This window comes from Cyanistes caeruleus, chromosome 1 (genome assembly GCF_971803275.1).
Source record: "Cyanistes caeruleus chromosome 1, bCyaCae1.hap1.1, whole genome shotgun sequence".
NCBI classification, from domain to species: Eukaryota; Metazoa; Chordata; class Aves; order Passeriformes; family Paridae; genus Cyanistes; species Cyanistes caeruleus.
Genome location: NC_141701.1, coordinates 152,007,899 through 152,026,834, shown reverse-complemented (window position 1 = coordinate 152,026,834; position 18,936 = coordinate 152,007,899). Strand labels below are relative to the sequence as shown.

The following is an 18,936-nucleotide window of genomic DNA, read 5'->3' as shown; positions in this document are numbered from 1 at the left end:
GTGGCTGGGCTGTGCTGCGATGACTGAGCAGAGGCCTGGTCCTGGCGCATCCCCTGCTCGCCACACCCAGCGCTCCGAGCCGAGCTCTGCCCATGCTCATCCTCAGCCGCGTCCCGCTGCGAGCCCGCTGCCGTCCTTATAAAGCCGGGAATACGAGGGAGCCGAAGGAAGCGGAGAGGGGAAGGAAGAAAAAGCGGCACGAAAAGTTTCGAGCCGTCCCAAGGAGAAGTGCGGGAAGGCTGCGCGGCCCCTGAGCGAAAGCCGCGGGTGGCCGTGTCCGGGGCGGCCGGACCCGAAGGGACCCTGCGGGAGCAAGGCCGGGGAAAGTCCCCTCAGAGCCGCGGACCCACCCAGCCCTTGCCCCGAGCAACAAAGCCGCGCCCGGCAGCGCCCGCTGCCTCCGCCGGCTCCCCCGGGAGATGCTCGGGGATGCTGCGGGCGCTCCCTGCGCGGCTCCCGCGCCCCGCGGCCGCTGCCACCTCCCGGCTCGGCCCCGGCCCCCCGGACACCGGCGAGGCCGGAGCCCCCGCTCGGCCCGGGCCGCCCCTCCGCCGTGTCGGAGGGCGCCGCGCCCGCAGCGCGGTGTCCCCGCTCCCCGTCCCCGGCCGCAGCCCCCTCCCCGCGGCCTTACCGAGCGGCGGGGGCGCGGGGCAGCGCCGGGACGGAGGCGCCTGGCGAGTGTCGCTGTCCCCTGCGGGCCCGGCGGGAGGAGGAGCGGGGAGGGGAGCCGCGCTGGCCGCGCGCCGAGCGCACTACCCTGCTGCATGGGGGGCGGGGCCAGCGCCGGCCGGCCCAATCAGCGCCGCGCCGCGCCCGGCACCGACCAATCAGAGCGAGCGCGGGCGGCGCGCGGCCGCGAGGGGCGGAGGCGGCGCTGCGGTGAACGGGCAGCGCGGTTGGGTGCGGCGCGGGGCGGGGATGGGGGCGGGGTCAGAGGAGGGGGTGGGACCGGGGGCGGGGCCAAAGGGCGGCGATGGAGGGCGGGGGCTGGGCCTGGGGACACGACTGAGGGGAGAGGGGCTGAGGGGAGAGAGGCTGAGGGGAGAGAGGTGCTGAGGGGTGAGAGGCTGAGGGGGAGATGGAGATTGAGGGGAGAAAGAAGCTGAGGGGAGAGATGGGCTGAGGGGAGGAAGGAGCTGAGGGGGAGGAAGGAGCTGAGGGGGAGGAAGGAGCTGAGGGGGAGGAAGGAGCTGAGGGGAGACAGAGGCTGAGGGGAGAAGGGAGAGAGGGGCTGAGGGGAGGAAGGAGCTGAGGGGAGAATGGAGAGAGGGGCTGAGGGGAGAGGGCAGAGAGGCGCTGAGGGGAGGAAGGAGCTATGGGGAGAGAGGAGAGAGGGTCTGAGGGGAGGAAGGAGCTGGGGGGATGGGGCTGAGGGGAGGTGGAGGTTGAGGGGAGGAAGGAGCTGAGGGGAGGCAGAGGCTGAGGGGAGAAGGGAGAGATGAACTGAGGGGAAGAGAGGGGCTGAGGGAACGGGGCTGAGGGGAGACAGAGTCTGAGGGGACGCGGCCGAAGGGACAAGGCTTAGGGGATGAAGGAGATCCCATGCTTTGGGCAAGCTGAGGTGAGGCAGCAAAGGACGATATTTAAAGGGGGAGAGAAACCCTGCGAGAGTGTGCACGCCTGTGTGGCACGGAACTCGTGGCTGTGAAGGAGCTGGAAGGAGTCTGGTGATAAAGCAGTGCCCAGGGCCAGATGGAGCGCCCAGCCGCCCCTCCAGGTGGCCGAACAGCAGGGACCACTCGTGCTGCTGCTCTTAATCCTCCGTGGCCCTTCTGGCCCAGAAAGGCAGCTCTCTGTGCAGGCAGGAGGGCAGGAGGAGAGCAGGAAAACAGGATAAAGGGATGAAGTGTAGATAGCAGGATGGTGAGGGATGAAAGGACGTGTTTTTACAGCAGGCACAGCTGTGGAATCACAGACTGGCTTGGGTTGGAATGGACCTTAAGGATCATCCCTGCCATGGACAGGACATGTTCCACTGTCCCAGGTGCTCCAAGCTTTGTTCAGCCTGGCCTTGGGCACTGCCAGGGATCCAGGAGCAGCCACAGCCACTCTGGGCACCTGTGCCAGGGCCTCCTCAGTCTCACAGCCAAGAATTTCTCCCTAATAAACATTCTAAATCTACCCTCCTTTAGTTTACAGCCATTCCCTGTATCCTCTCCCTCCATCCCTTGTCCAAAGTCCCTCTCCAGCTCTCCTGGAGCCCCTTTAGGTGCTGGAACTCCTTGACCCCTGAGCGTCCCTCTCATCACTGCTCAGCACTTGGACACCGAGCCAGTGACCACAAGTCTGAGTGTGACCATCCAGCCCCTTCCTTATCCACCGAGAGCTCCATCCACGACATCCCCGGCTCTCCAGTCTGGAGACAAGGATCTCCTGAGCTGAACATCTTGCACAAGTCCAGGTGGGTGACACCGGTCACTGTTCCCTCATCCACCATCACTGTAACCTCAGTTTGCCCTCAGTGAAACCATTTCCCGTGGCTGAAACTCCCTGAGACGAGCGTGAGGGGACATTGGGTTGGTGAGGTGACAGCAGCCCCGCAGGAGGAACATCCAGCCTCATTCCTCACCGACAAACCATTACAGAGTATTTTGGGAGCAGGGAGGGAGGGACATCATCCCCTGTCTGTTGACAGCAAGGCTCCTGCATGTCCCCAAGGGCTCTGTGTCACCCATCTGCCCAGAGGGAGCTGCAGAGCTACTAAATCATGAAAATGTGGGACACGCTGGCCTGCCAGATAAGAAAATCAAAGCATGGTGACTAAATTAAAACAAAAATAGGTGTGTCTCGTGTCTGGTCACTGGAGGGAGAGGAAACACCCTTGGCATGAGGTGTGGGAGGGGGCACACCCCATCCAGGCAGGGTTAAGCTGCACCTTCTGCCCACCCCTGTCCCAGCCTCCCAAGCCTCGGTACCTTTCCAGGGCCGGAGCTGCTAAGGGGAAATCCCGTGTCCTGGTGAAAGGCAGATCCATAACAACTGCTTTGTACCGTGTGCTATTTTTAAGCTCCAAGATAAAATAGCATCTTGATGGCTTTATTTGGGAGGGTCGGGCAGCGGTTTGAATTTCAGGACTGTCCCAGCCTACCCTGATCATCAGACACTTAAAGATGCCTCTCTCTCCTTAGGAAACCACCTCTCTTCCCCTCTGGAGCCTTTCTGTTGTCTCGAGACAGGGTGTGCGCTGGTCCTAGAGTAGGACAGTGCTTTTTGTGTCTGTGGAACAGGCTCAGTAACACAACAAAAAGCAGTGGGTTACATCAGTGCATGTCTTACCACTGGGCTGACTGCTTTTGGCTTCAAAAAGAGCTTCTAGATCATTCCTTCTAAATTCTGAGCCTAGAATTTATTCCCCAGAAGAAAAACCTGAGATCCCTTCACTGCACAGCGATCACACAGGAGCAAACCTTTGGTGGATTAAGGATGGTGTGCCCAGGCTTCTCCCTGTCACATGACAGCTTTGACAACTCACCCAAATCCCAGCCAGGTACACCTGAAACCATAAAGCAGAGCAGGTAGGGCCCTGTAATGCCACAGGTGTGCCTGTTGTAAGGTATAAACTGCAGCAGGCAACTGTCCACTGCAATCCAAGAGGGAGGGAGGGAGGGAGGGAGGGAGGGAGGGAGGGAGGGAGGGAGGGAGGGAGGGAGGAAGGAAGGAAGGAAGGAAGGAAGGAAGGAAGGAAGGAAGGAAGGAAGGAAGGAAGGAAGGAAGGAAGGAAGGAAGGAAGGAAGGAAGGAAGGAAGGAAGGAAGGAATTCCACCCAAGCTTAGCACAGCTTCCAAGGGCACTGTTTAATATGAAACTTCCTTGGTTTGATTTAAAATCTGATGTCTATTCTCTGCTTCCTGGGAGCAACCTCAGGCCACACTCCATTTGTTGCCTCCCCACATACTTCACCTGTGCAAAAATTCAAAGCATCTCCTTTATCTTTGTTTGTCCCTCTAAAGAAAATAATTTATTTCTCCACTTGCTTTTCCAGACTCCAAGTCCTCTCCATCTCCCTGTGGCCTGGAAGAGAGGGCAGCATGAACCAATGTCCTCGGTGTAAGGCAGACAAAATCTGTGAGACGCCACAGGTGTGTCTGTCCTCGTCCCAGCAGAGGGGGGGGATTTTGTTTGGTGGGGTTGGTGGCAGGAGAGGTGTTTAGGCAATGGCTCTGCCCTGTCATCAAGCCAGACAGGGAAAGTGGCTGTGGAAAAGGGAAAGGGCCCAGCTCATCTCCCTAAGGAGTCACTCGTGGCCAGCCCCATTAGCCCAGCAGGGCAGGCAGGGCAGGCAGCAGCGGGGCTGCTCTCAGCATGGCCCTGACCTGCACTGGGTGAGTCAGCTGCGGGAGAGCTGGAAAGGGAAAGTTCGGTGTGGGGAACGCTCGTTTGTCACCGCTTTGATGGGAGAGCTGCAAATGAAGGACGCTGGGTGACACAGCCCGTCCCAGGGCACTGACAGCACAAGTGGTGGAGATAAGCAGTAACGACCCAGGCAGCTTTCCTGCCTGTTTGGCAGGAGTTCATCATTCCATGCTCAAAGCTTGGGATGTGGGTGCCTGGGAGGGCCAGCACTGTGGGGTCTGTCCGGGCTCCGGGGTCTGTCCGGGCTCCGGGGTCTGTCCAGGCTCTGGGGTCTGTCCAGGGTCTGTCCGGGCTCTGGGGTCTGTCCAGGGTCTGTCCAGGGCCTGGGGTCTGTCCAGCGTCTGTCCAGGCTCTGTCCAGGCTCTGAGGTCTGTCCAGGCTCCAGGCTCTGTCCAGGCTCCAGGCTCTGTCCTGGCTCCAGGCTCTGTCCTGGCTCCAGGCTCTGTCCAGGCTCTGGGGTCTGTCCAGGGTCTGTCCTGGCTCCGGGCTCTGTCTGGGCTCCAGGAAAGTGGTGCTGCCAGGGGCTGAGCTGTCACTCCTCACATCCCTCACTCATTCCAGACAGGCAGCAGAGCCCATGCAGGGGTCACATCCAAAAATGAATGCCCAGCAGTACAGTCAGTAAGTAATGAACCCAAACTCTGTCAAGGAGAAAAACTCACAAAGCAGATCTGGAAAGGGTTTGAGTGCAGCAGGGAATTGCCTCCACACTTGGAGCAGCACCCACAGACTCTCCTTTTCAGGAAGTTTCAGCTCATTCACTTTTGAAAGTGAATGTCTGTAAGTAGCTTGGAGAATTTGAATATTCTTACAAAACAAATGTCTCATCACTCCCCTATCATGGATCAGGGACGCAAGGGGAAGGTAACTCCTCAATGAGGCAGGACGCTGCTCCAGAGACAGCAAAAGCATTGTGGGTCACATTTGCCTGCCAGACAGGGCTGTTCTACTCATCAAAGCTGTCACCAGCACAATGGAAGGCATGGAATTTCGGCCAGGGATCCCTGCCATCCCAAAGACCTGTCAAGGCTCTCTGACTGGTCATGGGATTTGCCTTGCAGCTGGCACACCCCGTGATCTCCTGATCTGGGATCTCTCCGTCAGCTCTAACCTCGTGTGGGGCCATGGAGGAGGAGGAGGAAGGCGGCTGGGGGCTGCACTGAGGCTGGGGCAGGGATTTCCATTGCCAAGAGCTCCCAGCAAACACAGCTCCTGCTGCTGTCCTGCACCACAGGTCCTGCTGCGAGTGTCCTGGGACACTTCTCACACACAGCACAGGAGCAGGAGCTTGGGATTTCACATGTGGGAAGAGGAGAACCTGCAGGGGCTTGTCAGGATGCAGTTGCTGACATTTACATCGTTCTTTCTCCAAGCAGAGCCTCATCCTTGGAAGCAGGGAGCAGCCTGGCCTTCTGGAATGCTTCATCCTTCTCCTCTGGAGAGGGCTTTTAGTAGCAGAGCTGATCTCTTCCCTAGCCTGGGCCTTCATAAACCGAGCCCAATTATTCCGAGGCAGAAAAATCTGTGCTGTAATGACAGAATGAAATGTCCTCAGGAGTTTGCGCTTAGCCTTAAGTTACCTTTTATAAATAGGTTAACAGCTGGAGGGCCCGTGGTTGTTTAAAGGGAAAAGACATACAGGACATGCCCTATATGATATGTTCCATCCTAAGCAATTCTGCCACTCTGCTGATTTATATCTGCAGATTAAAGGATTTGCCTTTCAATCAAATTATTCTCCTCAAACTCCCAAGTGGGGACAGAGGGGATTGTGACATTCTCCACTCGGTGCCGCTCTCCCTGGTGCAGCCACGGATGTTTTCTTCCTTGCTGTGCGAAACACGCCGCTCCCAAATGACTCCTGATCACTTTGATGGTGATTTGCTATTCCTGTCCTGCTTCTGGTGCACAGGACACTTGGGGGACAGGAGAGGGTGAGAGGTCTTTGGGCCCTGAGGAGCTCCCAGCCCAAACTAGACAGAGCGTGTAACCAGGACTGACAAAAGCTGCCTGATGAGACAGAAGACGACTGTTCTGGGGAAAAGCATCTGCAAAGAGCCCTCTCCATCAAGCCTGAGGGTCTGCAAGAAGTTTTGTGCAAGTCATACCCTTCACTGACAAGGACAGTGTGTCAGGGACCGGGGTCTGGGCTGGTTTCATTTCTTCTTAGGGGGAGCAGGTACAAGATGAGGTGCAGAGAGCACAAAGGAGAAAGTTCTGACCACTCACCTGCAGGCTGGGAGGAGAGTCCCAAAGGGGCTGACGTGAAGGACACAGGGTCCAGAGGATTTCCAGGCCTCTGCTGTGAGACCTGCTGGGCTAAAACAAGGGAATTGTGAAAGGCTGGTGTGGGACCTTGTGTCTGGAGCCAGCTGTGCCAGCTGTGCTGTGCCAGGCACAGACCAAAGGGATCACCAAAGACGTGATCTCCTCACGCTGAGTCTCCTCCTGCGCTGCTTGGAGCTCTGGGACAGCACTTTTCAGAGCACACACTTTTCACACCACTCTAGGAGTACTCTAAGCAATCCTGAGACCACTCCCTTCCTGAGTCCTCCTAAGCCAGAGACAGCACATTCTCATGGCTGTAATTTACAGAGGGTAGTGGTCCTGCCTTCTAATTTCTCTGTTTTCACATTACAACAGAAAAAAGAATGGAGGTTTTCTTCCCTTCCCCATCTTCCCATTCAGCATTTGCTCTGGTTCCATCACATCATTTCTGACCTCTCCTGAGGTGGCTGATGTCTCAGTGTCTCACCACGTGCTCTTCTCCCTTCCACAGGTGCCCTCCTGCTTTTGGTGAACTCTCCTGAATCTCCTCGCAGTGTGCTGTGGGAATTGCCTTTGGAAAGACTGTTCCACCTCCATGCATTTCCTGCATCGCTCATCCCTGTTCCAATACTTCCATTACTCTTCATCTCCCTTCCCTTACATCTCTAACACCTTGTTCCTCTTGCTGCCAGCCTGGCCAGAAGTCAGGACACTCTATGCACAGTAGTGTCCAAGTCTGATTTTGGAAATGCCACTTTAGAAACCTGACTCTCATGAAGTTCCCCTTGCCATGAAGATGTTTTTGGCTGCCTGAAGAATTCCCAGGACGTTTTCTGATGTTTATTTTCAGTTTGGGCAGCCAGGCCATTTGCATGCACCCCGTGAAGGACATGTGTGCTGGGAAGGACACGTGTGCTGCTCATCCTGAGCCGTGCAGCCACTGCTGGGCCCGTCCTGCATGCTCAGCACTTCAGGCATGCAAATAAAGGGTGTGTGGCTTTCATGCAGATGCTGCAGCTTTAAATATGAGCTGCACAGGAAAATTGCATGAAAAACACCTTTTCAGGCTAGGAGCAAGGTCTCTGTGTAGATTAAAGGCAGTGTCACCTTAGCAGCAAGGGCAGAGCTCTGCTTGAGTAGAGAATTCCTGGTTTGGCTGGGAAGGGACCTTGAGGAGGATCCCGTTCCACCCCTGCCACGGGCAGAGGGGCCCAGCCCTCGGAGCAGCTCCGTGGCCTCCTCTGGACTCACTTGAGCAGCCAGAGCTGGTTCCTGTCCCTGGCAGCCCCTCAGCCCCAGCTGCTCGTGCTGGGCTGGCAGCTCCCAGCACCAGGTAACAAATCCCACGCAGCTCCACAGCCCTGGAACAGGAACCTTCCACACCAATCCCCTCACCAGGAAGGTTTTGCAGGCTTGGAAAAGTTTCCTGCCTCTCTCCCAAGCCCTGGCTGCCAAAGCAGAGCAGAGTGAATCGACTCATCCCTGAGGCTGGGGCAGAGAGGGGAACTCTGAGGAATTGTCTCACATCCAAAGCTGGAGTAAGGACAAGAAGGAAGGGACAGCAGGGATGAGGCTGTGGCTGCAGAAACTGGTCCCAAGGAGCACAGTGAAAGTGCAGCACAAGCTGCAGCAGAGCTGAACCACAGGGTGGCTGATGGTGGAATTAAAAGTTCCCTGGAAATGCCGAAGGATGAAACTCAATCTGTCATCTAATTTAATCACCATGTTGTTAAAGCCGAGCTTTCTGGAAGAGACAACATAAACACAGGCTCTAGAGGGCAATTTCATCCCTTGGGACTCCACAACAGACCTGGAGACCTGAATTGTGAAATTCCATCGTTGCAGGGAGAAAAAAAAACGCCAGTAATTTCCAAAGCTTGTGCTGAAAGGCCACAAACTGCCATGATTTCTCTTTCTGCTCTTGCATTAAAAGCCACAAGAGCTGGGGAAAATGACAGCAGCTCTCAGTACTACGAGGGAGAATTCCCATTATAATTCTCATTCATCTCCCAAAAAGGAGCGGCTTTAAGGAAGGGGGCGGAGGGGGAAGCAAAGGCTCGGAATAGGAATACAACTCGTTCATACAAAACATGGAAAATAATGATAATCCAAAGGGGGGAAAAAAAATCTTGGCAGGCTATGAAATTCAAAAAAAGGCAGAAAACTAGAAAGTCTGAGCAATGGCAGAAGCAAAAAGACTGAGAGACAGCTTCTTTCCAGCCTTTGGAGAGATAAAACAGGCTTTGGGGAGAGCAGGAAGATCTTAGGGCCCAGCAAAGGAGGCTGTTGGCAGCTGATCTTAAGTATTATCTTGGCATTTTAATTTTTGCAGCCACGAGGATTTATCACAGAAAACAGCAGGGCAGCAGACAGGAAGGAATTAAGGGAAATGTAGACACCCCCCCACCTCTATGAATTGATTATAATTGGAAGCATTCACCAGCCAAGGATCCAGGCAACCAAACAGCCCAATTCAGTTATTTTCAAGTTTTTGGTAAACTGAATGAATCCCTAATAGCAGCACTCGGCTGTGGAGTGGTGTCTGCATTAAAAACTGATTTTAAGTGGAAAAAAACAAACTCTGAAGGAATCAAAGCCCCCTCCTTCTCCAAACTACTCCCAAATTATGTGATTTGAAGAAGGTTTGTGGCAGCTGGGAAAACGAAGGGCACGAAATGCCACACAAAGGCAGTGATAAAGAAATAAGTGCTATAAATAGAGGTGTTCAGTGCCAGCATCAGTGATTGAACAGGGACTCACACAGGCAGAGCAAGCTTGGGAAAAGGCTCCTGGAGAAGGAGCGGGGAAGATGACAAGAGAGTCGTGAAGATCAGAGAGCTCGGTGGCAATTAACTCATGGCAGGGAGAGATGAAGGCGTTGGCGACAGACAAGCAAACCCTCAGGACATCAAGATGCCACGTGAAAGTGGGGGAGATGATGGCTGGGGAGCCTGAATGACTCCAGGATCCTTTCCCAAATGAAAGCCTGTCCCCAAAGGTCATTGCACATGGTAATGAAACACCCGGTGCAGTCTCGGAGCAAATCTTCTGCTCCTCAACTGGCCCAAACCCTGGGCTTGCTCAATACCCACGAGCCACTGGCTCACCTGGCCTGGCTTCAACCTGAAACTGAGGTAACAGGAGAAACTGTAGAGGCAACAGGGAGTTTGGGAAGCTGTGGGGTCATTTAGTGCCCAGACAGATGGGACAAGGCATTTAAGGTGTCTCAGCACATCCCTGAGGGTGACCTTCAGGCCATTCCTTCCAAGAGGAGCATCCACAGCCCCTGGAAGAGCTGCTGGAGTTCTCCCCCTCCCTGTGGGAGTAGCTTTGCTGTGTGCAGTTCTTTCCAGGCCTGCTAGTAAATCACTGATAAAAAATGTCAGCTAAAATCTGAGCTGAAAACCCTGCAGACTGTGCTCGTGGCTCCTATAAACCCCAGGTGAACCCAGATGAGGCAGGGACAGCCTCCACATCCTGCTAGGAGAGCACTTGGAAATCTTCATAATTCTTGATTTCAGGGAGCAAAGAACCTTTTAATCTCTCAGTGCAGAGGGAGTTCTGGAAAGGGAATCTGCTTGAAGTTGTATCCCATGTGGACATCGCTGCCTTTTTTTGTTAATGGATGACTTCTGTCAGAGTTGGCCTCGGAGCACTTTTCAAAGTCAGTGAATTAATTCTCCCTCCTCTGAGAACAGGCTCCCATGGCTGTTGTCTCCTCTCCTTGGCCACAGAGTCTTTGGAAGGGAGAATTAGGGATAATCAGTTTGTCACAAGTGTCAGGAACGTGCTGCACAGAGCTTTACATGCTGACAGAGTAGGGCTGGTTGTAACCAGCCCGAGCATTTCCCTAAAATTAGTATCTAAATAAATCCATTCCTTTGGGAAAGCATCTGCTTTGGAATTAAATTATTCCAGATCTGAACACTTAGCAGCATTTTTGCTAAACTCGAGCTGTCACCCTACCAGAGCACGATTAAATGTTAAATCTGCAACAAATTCCTCAGGAAACCTGAGAAGTCAAATGTGAAACAGCTGAAAAAAACCAAATTACTTCAATGTCAAATTGCTGCTTCAGCAAATGGAAGCAGATTTGGGGCACTGGGGGAAGATGCAATTTCTGGGTTGAGAAGATGAGCCACAGCCATAATGAGTGTTTGCCAAGCCTGTATCTGGTTTCAAAACCTTCCCACAGTCATCCCAAATAAGCACTGGTGAGAGTTATTAAAGAGGGGATGGACTAAGAACAGCCTGAGCGTTAATGAATGAGTGCAGGTTTGCAACAGAGCTTGTTAAATCAGGGGAACAGCTCAAAGGTTCTCACATGGGGACAAAAATGGGATGGGGAAAGCAGAAGAATGAGCCTGTGCTTGGTGTGTCCCACCAGGGCTTGAGACTGAGCTCTGCAGCCTCCCAGCACTGCTGCTCCCAACCTCTCCTCCCCAGAGTGGTTTGGGCTGAAGGGACCTTCAGGGTCATCCAGAGCCACCCCAGCCATGGCAGGGACATCTCCCACCATCCCAGGCTGCTCCAAACCCTGTCCAGCCTGGCCTTGGGCACTGCCAGGGATCCAGGGACAGCCCCAGCTGCTCTGGGAATTCCATCCCAGCCAGGAATTCCTTCCCAATATCCCAAAATCCAACCAGTGGGAGCCACTCCCTGTGTCCTGTCCCTCCATCCCTTGTTCCCAGTCCCTCTCCAGCTCTCCTGGAGCCTCTTCAGGCCCTGCAAGGGGCTCTGAGCTCTCCCTGGAGCTTCTCCTCTCCAGGGGAACATTCCCAGCTCTCCCAGCCTGGCTCCAGCCCTGGAGCAGCTCCAGGGCCTCCTCTTGATCTCTCCAGCAGCTCCAGGTCTCTGTGCTGTTGGCCCTGGGGCAGCTCTGCAGGTGGGGAATCACCTGAGGGGGCAAAGGGACAGAATCCCCTCCCTCAGCATCACCCACAGAGCACCAGGACTCCCCTCCCTGCTCCGTGTCTCCCCCAGGTCAGAGCTGCCCCATTCCCACGGCTGTGAGCTCGGTGTCCCTCTGTGTCCCTGGGGCACCTCCGGGGCTGATCCCAGCTGATCCCAGCAGTGAGCCTGGAGCCCTGCCCTGCTCCAGCAGCCCCTGACAGCCCTGCCTCCCCCAGAGGAGCTGCACACCCACAGGAGGGCAGAAAAAGGGGAATTGAAGCAGGGTCTGTCTGCAGAACTGCTGGACAGGCTCTTCCAGGAGCTCTGGGATGTGACCAAGGCCGTGGGCTCGAGGGAGAGGTGACAGAAGAGCAGCAGCGCCCCTGAGTTCCCTCTTTGCTGCAAAAAGCCATGAGTGTAATTATGGCTGCACTGCCCTGCGTTAATTAAAGCCCAGACTCGCTGCCTCCACAAACACACTCAGGTGTTTCAGCAGAGGTTATTTTTTATCCTCTGGCTGGGCCAGAGGAGCAAGGCCTTGCTCTTCCTCACCAGCTTCAAACATTTGCCATGAAATGGGAGACTGATAAAACAAAGAAACACTGACAGAAACTTTCCTTACTTGTTTAGAAACTGAAATTCCAGCATAACACCCCCAGATCCTCCGTGGAGCAGCGGAGCTGACAGGAAGGGCTGGAGCTGGGGAGATCCCAGGAATTGGGACCACAGGAACCCCTGCAGCTTCCCAATCCTCTCCTTTCACTGCAGGGATGGTGCCTTGCAGGCAAAATAAATAACTTTTTCCTTTGCTGATGGTTCTGCTGACAAGGTCCTGCAGCAAACTCTCCGTGAGCTGCCGCCAAGTCGGGCTTTGCTCTGAGAGAAGAGAACCAACAGCAGAATTTGGCAGCTGAAAGATCATTGGGGTAAGGATTGTGTCCAAGGTTTCTCTAGGATTAGATTAAAAGAGAAGAAATCCTGGAGGGTTTGTGATGAGAGAGGAATTTTTTTGTCTGCGTGGTAAATATGCCCCATTATTAAAGCGCATTAGGATGTGATTTGTAACCAAATATTACAAATATGGCTATTTATTACCAAATTATCCCATGGTAATCCCTCAGGGCTTCCCAGCCAGGACACTCCAGCACGGAGAGCAGGGAGATAATCTGTCCTCTGGCAGCTGACAACAGACAGGCTCTATTCAGAGAGGAAAATCAGGCTCAAACTGCAAAAACAGCTCAGGAAAAGGAAAGTTGTTCTTAGGGAGGGTTGGAGCATCCATGAACGACTGCTCAACCCCACAAAAGGCACGGATGGGGGGCTTGGCTGTTCACTGCTGTTCATTCATCACTGAAAACCGAGCTGAAAACAATCAGCATATTTTCAAACACTGATGTTCATTAGAATAAAATATTTCCTTTTCTGCCACGCCAGTGGAGGAAAAGGAATCGAAGTCCTGAGATGGCACCGTGATGTTGTGCAGAGCTTCACCACAGCCCCCGGGGGGAGCAGCTTCAGCTGAGCCCCACAGCGGTTCCTCTGGTTCTAATCTTTCCAAACCATTAATTCTGCAGCACTTAAAGCTGCTAAACAAAGAGACAGCAGTAAAATCGGCATTTTGTGCATATACATCTCTATAACCACGGGCAGGAGGGATTGCTGCTATTGTTTCTTCACGGAATCCCAGAATCCCAGGATGGTGTGGGTTGGAAGGGATCTCAAAACTCATCTCCTGCCATGGGTGTGGAGATGTGTAGGTGATGTTGCTCGCTGTGGGTGGCTGTGGCAGCTCGTGGCTGGAGCAGTGCTGTGTGCCACAGGAGCTCTGGGGCTGGGGGTGAAGGGATTTAGGATACTGCCAAATCCCAGACTTCTAAAAACACCAGGCCTTTCATCCTGCACCTCCTGTCCCCACCTTGAGCATCCCTCATTCAGGAGCTGGACTCCATGGTCCTTGTGCTCCTTTCCAACTCAGGATATTCCATCATTTACTTGTGGGAGAAACTCTCAGGGGTTGCCAAGAAGCACCTTCAGCCCAGTTTGTCCATGCTGGCACATAAACCCCACACAGGATCACGTGCTGAAATAATCCCAATGCTACAAATCTTGCCTGCTGTTATCTGAATATCGAATTTCTTCTTCTCACACAAAGCCTGATGAAACCTGGAGGTGCCTCAGGGCACTGATTGTGGTGGGGGGAGAAGATGGGAAATCCTCGTGTCCCCTGGGCTGTTTGAAGTGTTACAGACTGAACAGCCCTGTGAAATGCTGAACTGTTCTGTTCCTTCCTGCAGGAACAGCTTCTCCTCCTGGGCTGATTAAAATGTCTTGCACTGGCTGCTCTCAGCACCTTGACCCTGTGAGTGAGCTGAAATTCAGCCCCAGGAGAGCCGGGCTGGCCCGGGAGAGCCAGGCTGGCCCAGGAGAGCTGAGCTGGCCCAGGAGAGCTGGGCTGTCCCGGGAGAGCCGGGCTGTCCCAGGAGAGCCGGGCTGTCCCGGGAGAGCCGGGCTGTCCCAGGAGAGCTGGGCTGACCCGGGAGAGCTGGGCTGACCCGGGAGAGCCAGGCTGGCCCAGGAGAGCTGAGCTGGCCCGGGAGAGCCAGGCTGGCCCAGGAGAGCTGAGCTGGCCCGGGAGAGCTGGGCTGTCCCGGGAGAGCCGGGCTGTCCCAGGAGAGCTGGGCTGGCCCGGGAGAGCCGGGCTGTCCCAGGAGAGCTGGGCTGACCCGGGAGAGCTGGGCTGTCCCAGGAGAGCTGGGCTGACCCGGGAGAGCCGGGCTAACCCAGGAGAGCTGGGCTGTCCCAGGAGAGCTGGGCTGTCCCAGGAGAGCCAGGCTGGCCCGGGAGAGCCGGGCTGTCCCAGGAGAGCTGGGCTGACCCGGGAGAGCCGGGCTGTCCCAGGAGAGCTGGGCTGACCCGGGAGAGCTGGGCTAACCCAGGAGATCCGGGCTGGCCCCAGGAGAGCCGGGCTGTCCCGGGAGAGCTGGGCTGGCCCAGGAGATCCGGGCTGGCCCCAGGAGAGCCGGGCTGGCCCGGGAGAGCTGGGCTGGCCCAGGAGAGCTGGGCTAACCCAGGAGAGCCGGGCTGGCCCGGGATCTGCTGCAGAAGCAGGGCCTGGGCTGCTGGGGAGAGGAGAACGCTCCCCACAGATCCTGGTTTGGCAATAACCGAGTTATTTATGAGTGGGTGGGTGTCTGCACACTTCTGTCAATGGCAACATCACCCCACAGCAAGACGAGACTATTCTGGCAGTCCCGTGGTGAGGGAGGAGAAAGGGCCTGGCAGGGATCTCCTCATCACTTCCAGGAGGAAGGAAAAGCGTCCCGAGCCCAGTTTTGCCATCAGTGCTCAGCAAGGCAGGGAAGCTCCTCCTCGGTTCGGAGCTGTCTCAAGGGCTGTTACCAAACCCCCGTTTTCCTCGGGCTCTCCTGCCGCAATCCCCGGGACAGGGGTTGGGAAGGTGAGCAGCAGCCCCGGGCAGTCACATCCAGCCCCGCTCCAGGGGCAGGAAATGCCCGGGGCACCGGCGGGTCCCGGCTGAGCTCCGCCAGGCTCGGGGCAGCTCCGGGGCCGCGGCAGCACGGACAGAGCTCCGGGACATGGGCTGGGACAGAGCGGGGGCTGAGAGTGGGAGTGAGGGAGAGTGAGAGTGTGAGTGTGAGAGTGAGTGAGTGAGTGTGAGTGAGAGTGAGTGGGAGTGTGTGAGAGTGAGTGAGAGTGAGAGAGTGTGAGAGTGTGAGAGTGTGAGAGTGAGAGTGAGACTGAGTGAGACTGAGTGTGAGTGAGAGAGTGTGTGTGTCAGTGTGTGTGTGTGAGAGAGAGAGTGAGCGAGCGTGGGAGAGTGAATGAGTGAGAGTGTGAGTGTGTCTGAGTGTGTGAGTGCATGAGTGTTTGTCACTGTGAGTGTGTGTGTGTGCCAGTGTGTCATTGTGTGTCTCAGTGTGCCAGTGAGTGTGTCAGTGAGTGTGTCAGTGTGTCGGTGAGTGTGTCACCGTGTGTGTCAGTGTGTCACTGTGTGTCACAGTGTGTCAGTGTGTCACCGTATGTGTCAGTGTCAGTGAGTGTGTCAGTGTGTCAGTGAGTGTGTCAGTGTGTCACTGTATGTGTCAGTGTGTCAGTGAGTGTGTCAGTGTGTCACTGTGTGTGTCAGTGTGTCAGTGAATCGCTGTGTGTGTCACTGTGTGTCACAGTGTGCCAGTGAATGTGTCAGTGTGTCAGTGTGTGTGTCAGGGTGTCAGTCAGTGTGTCAGTGTGCCACTGTGAGTGTGTCAGTATGTCAGTGTGTGTCAGTGTGTCACTGTGTGTGTCAGTGTGTCAGTGAGTGTGTCAGTGTGTCACTGTGTGTGTCAGTGTGTCACTGTGTGTCTCAGTGTGTCACTGTGTGTGTCAGGGTGTCAGTCAGTGTGTCAGTGTGTCACTGTGTGTGTCACTGTGTGTGTCAGTGAGTGTGTCAATGTGTCAGTGAGTGTCTCAGTGTGTCAGTGTGTCACTGAGTGTGTCAGTGAGTGTGTCAGTGTGTCACTGTGTGTGTCAGTGTGTCACTGTGTGTGTCAGGGTGTCAATGAGTGTGTCAGTGTGTCAGTGAGTGTGTCAATGAGTGTGTCAGTGTGTCAGTGAGTGTCAGTGAGTGTATCAGTGTGCGTGTCAGTGTGTCAGTGAGTGTGTCAGTGTGTCAGTGTGTCAGTGTGTCACTGTGTGTCTCAGTGTGTCACTGTGTGTGTCAGTGTGTCAGTGAGTGTGTCAGTGAGTGTGTCAGTGTGTCAGTGAGTGTATCAGTGTGTGTGTCAGTGTGTCCGTGTGTCACTGTATCGGTGAGTGTCGCTCCCAGGGGAGGCTCACACGCTCCGTGCCCCAGCCGAGCCCCGCGTTGCTGCCATAGGGTCCCCAGGCCGTACCGGGCTGTACCGGGCTGTACCGGGCTTTACCGAGCAGTACCGAGCGGTACTGGGCTGTACCGAGCAGTACCGGGCAGTACCGGGCGGTACCGGGCTGTACCGGGCAGTACCGAGCGGTACCGGGCTGTACCGGGCTGTACCGGGCTGTACCGGGCCGTACCGGGCCGTACCGGGCTGTACCGGGCGGTACCGGGCGGTACCGGGCTGTACCGGGCGGTACCGGGCGGTACCGGGCAGTACCGGGCAGTACCGGGCTGTACCGAGCAGTACCGGGCGGTACCGGGCTGTACCGAGCAGCACCGAGCAGTACCGGGCTGTACCGGGCGGTACCGGGCAGTACCGGGCTGTACCGAGCAGCACCGAGCAGTACCGGGCTGTACCGGGCGGTACCGGGCAGTACCGGGCAGTACCGGGCTGTACCGGGCTGTACCGGGCTGTACCGAGCAGTACCGAGCAGCACCGAGCTGTACCGGGCTGTACCGAGCTGTACCGGGCTGTACCGGGCTGTACCGAGCAGTACCGAGCAGCACCGAGCTGTACCGGGCTGTACCGGGCTGTACCGGGCTGTACCGGGCGGTACCGGGCGGTACCGGGCTGTACCGGGCTGTACCGGGCAGTACCGAGCGGTACCGAGCTGTACCGGGCGGTACCGGGCTGTACCGGGCTGTACCAAGCAGAACCGAGCAGTACCGAGCGGTACCGAGCAGTACCGAGCAGTACCGAGCAGTACCGAGCAGTACCAGGCAGTACCGGGCGGTACCGGGCGGTACCGGAGCTCCCGGCCGCTCTCATCAGCCCTGCAGGGGAAGGACCCTCAGCTCCCTGTGCCTCCCAGGCTCCGGGGAGATCGCCCCAAGCCTCCCGCGGTGCCCACCCCGGGACAGGACGGGGACAGGACGAGCGCTGCTCCCCATTGCCCGGAGCCAGCAGCGCTGCCGGCATCCAGCAAAACCCACGCGGAAATTCCCGGAGCGTTTTCCTGCGGGGCTGGATGCTCCCCTCGGCCCCCCGAGCTGCTCCTCGGCCCATGGCAGCAGCTGCCGGTACCCGGTGCCAGGCGGGCTCCGTGCCCCGAGCAGGTCCCAGTGCCCAGAGGGGCATCGGGAATTGTTTTCCACGGGCTCCAGCTGCTGTTCGGCAGCGCCCAGAGACGCTTCGAGCAGCCTCGCTCCTCCCGAGCCTCGGCCCAACAATCGCTCCTTTGTCCGCGGCATCCGCACGTCTTTATTCCCTCTGTCAGCTCTCCAGGCAGGACACGGTCTCCTAGGCCACGGCCACACGTTCTCTGTGCAAACAGCTGCTGCTGCTCCGGGGAATATCCATCCCGCTTCCCTGCTCGCCTCCCAGCCCCGCACACGGCACGGGAGCTGCCTTGGATGGATCGGATCCTGCCCGATGGGAATTTGGGGTACGGGGGGAACGTGGAGCAGCAGGGAGTGCACAGGGCCCTGGCACCCCAAAGCTCCGGCCGCTGGTGCAGAGCTCCTGGGTCACAGCTCCCGACAAAACCCACACTGTGAACAATTCCAGCAGCACCACAGCCAGCCCCAGGGTCAGCTGGGAGCAGCTGGGAATGGGAATAAACAGCCTCGGCAGGATCCAGAGCCGCCTGTGCACAGCTGCAGCGTGGGGCTGTGTGTGTGTGTGCACGTACCCCGGGGCACGGCCGGGCTGGGGGCTCGCTCTGCTGCCCAGGGAAGCGTTGGCAGTGCCAGGCAGTGCCCCGAGGGATGGCTCTGCCCGGTGAGCTCTGCTCCCCTGCCCAGGGAGGAGCAGATCCTGCTGCTTCCCAGAGGGACATGCTGGAAGCGAGGAGAGCAGCTCTCTTGTGGAGACAGGAGGGGAGAACGGGGCTGTTTGGCCTGGAGAACGCCATTCCCCCTTATCCTGCCATTCCAGGCCCTTTCCCAAAGTCCCTCCTCATCTTTCTTGTAGCTCCTTCAGGCACTGGAAGGTCTCAGAGAAATCATCTCAAAGCCTCTCTTTTCCAGGCTGAGCAATCCCAATTCTCCCCCCTTTTCCTTATCCCTCACATCACCTTGGTGGCCCCCTCTGGACTCGCTCCAGGAGATGGATGCTCAAACTCCTTACCCAATTCCAGCCACACTGGATGGAGGGGAGAGGAGCAGCCGAGGGGCTGAGGATTGGTGATGTGACCAGTTGTTCCCAGTGTGGAGTTGTGGCACCACTCCTGCTCCGACATGAAAATGTCCAGGACCAAATTCATCCCCTCCACACACAAAACACCGGCTCTGCACCCAGGGGAACACAGCCCCAAATTCACTTGTGCTCGCTCTGCCGGGGCAGACCCCACATTTCCTGGGACCCTGGTGATGCCGGGGAAGTTCCCGTGAGCACAACATTCCCCCATGGACCTCAGCGCTCGCCAAACTGGTTCAGTGGGTTTGAATCCTTTGTCATCCTGCTTCCCAAAGCACAGCTCTGCTCCTGAGCCTGCTTCCCAAAGAACAGCTCTGCTTCCCAAAAAACATCTCTGCTTCCCAAAACACAGCTCTGCTTCCCAAAGCAC

At 56.5% G+C, this 18,936-nt stretch overlaps 2 protein-coding genes and 1 long non-coding RNA gene across 48 annotated transcripts in view; 1 reads left to right on the top strand and 2 right to left on the bottom strand.

The window, feature by feature from the left end:
* The window catches only part of MAP4 (microtubule associated protein 4), a 145,978-nt gene extending 144,533 nt beyond the window's left edge, over positions 1 to 1,445 (bottom strand). For 13 of the 43 annotated variants that reach the window (XM_086848087.1, XM_086848197.1, XM_086848398.1 and 10 more), the window contains exon 1: positions 632 to 794. The gene's annotated coding sequence lies outside the window, so the exon portion shown is untranslated. Of the gene's footprint in view, positions 1 to 631 lie in introns of all 43 variants that reach the window. The other 30 variants (XM_086849522.1, XM_086850061.1, XM_086849013.1 and 27 more) reach the window with 7 other exon arrangements.
* On the top strand, positions 1,166 to 10,877 carry LOC111942492 (uncharacterized). Of its 4 annotated transcripts, none has more exons than XR_015278034.1 (4): positions 1,166 to 2,401; positions 3,129 to 3,487; positions 3,983 to 4,079; positions 7,133 to 10,877. It is a non-coding gene; the product is annotated as an uncharacterized LOC111942492 (long non-coding RNA). The 4 variants fall into 4 exon arrangements; XR_015278051.1 differs by having other exon boundaries at positions 1,340 to 2,401; positions 3,358 to 3,487; XR_015278016.1 differs by having other exon boundaries at positions 3,983 to 10,877.
* A 1,245-nt stretch (positions 10,878 to 12,122) lies between these two features.
* LOC147656046 (uncharacterized) overlaps positions 12,123 to 18,936 on the bottom strand; it is a 100,058-nt gene continuing 93,244 nt past the window's right edge. Inside the window, exon 3 of the mRNA XM_086862269.1 lies at positions 12,123 to 17,181. Coding sequence (XP_086718395.1) covers positions 16,312 to 17,181 — 870 coding nt within the window. The 3' untranslated portion in view covers positions 12,123 to 16,311. The remainder of the gene's footprint in view (positions 17,182 to 18,936) is intronic.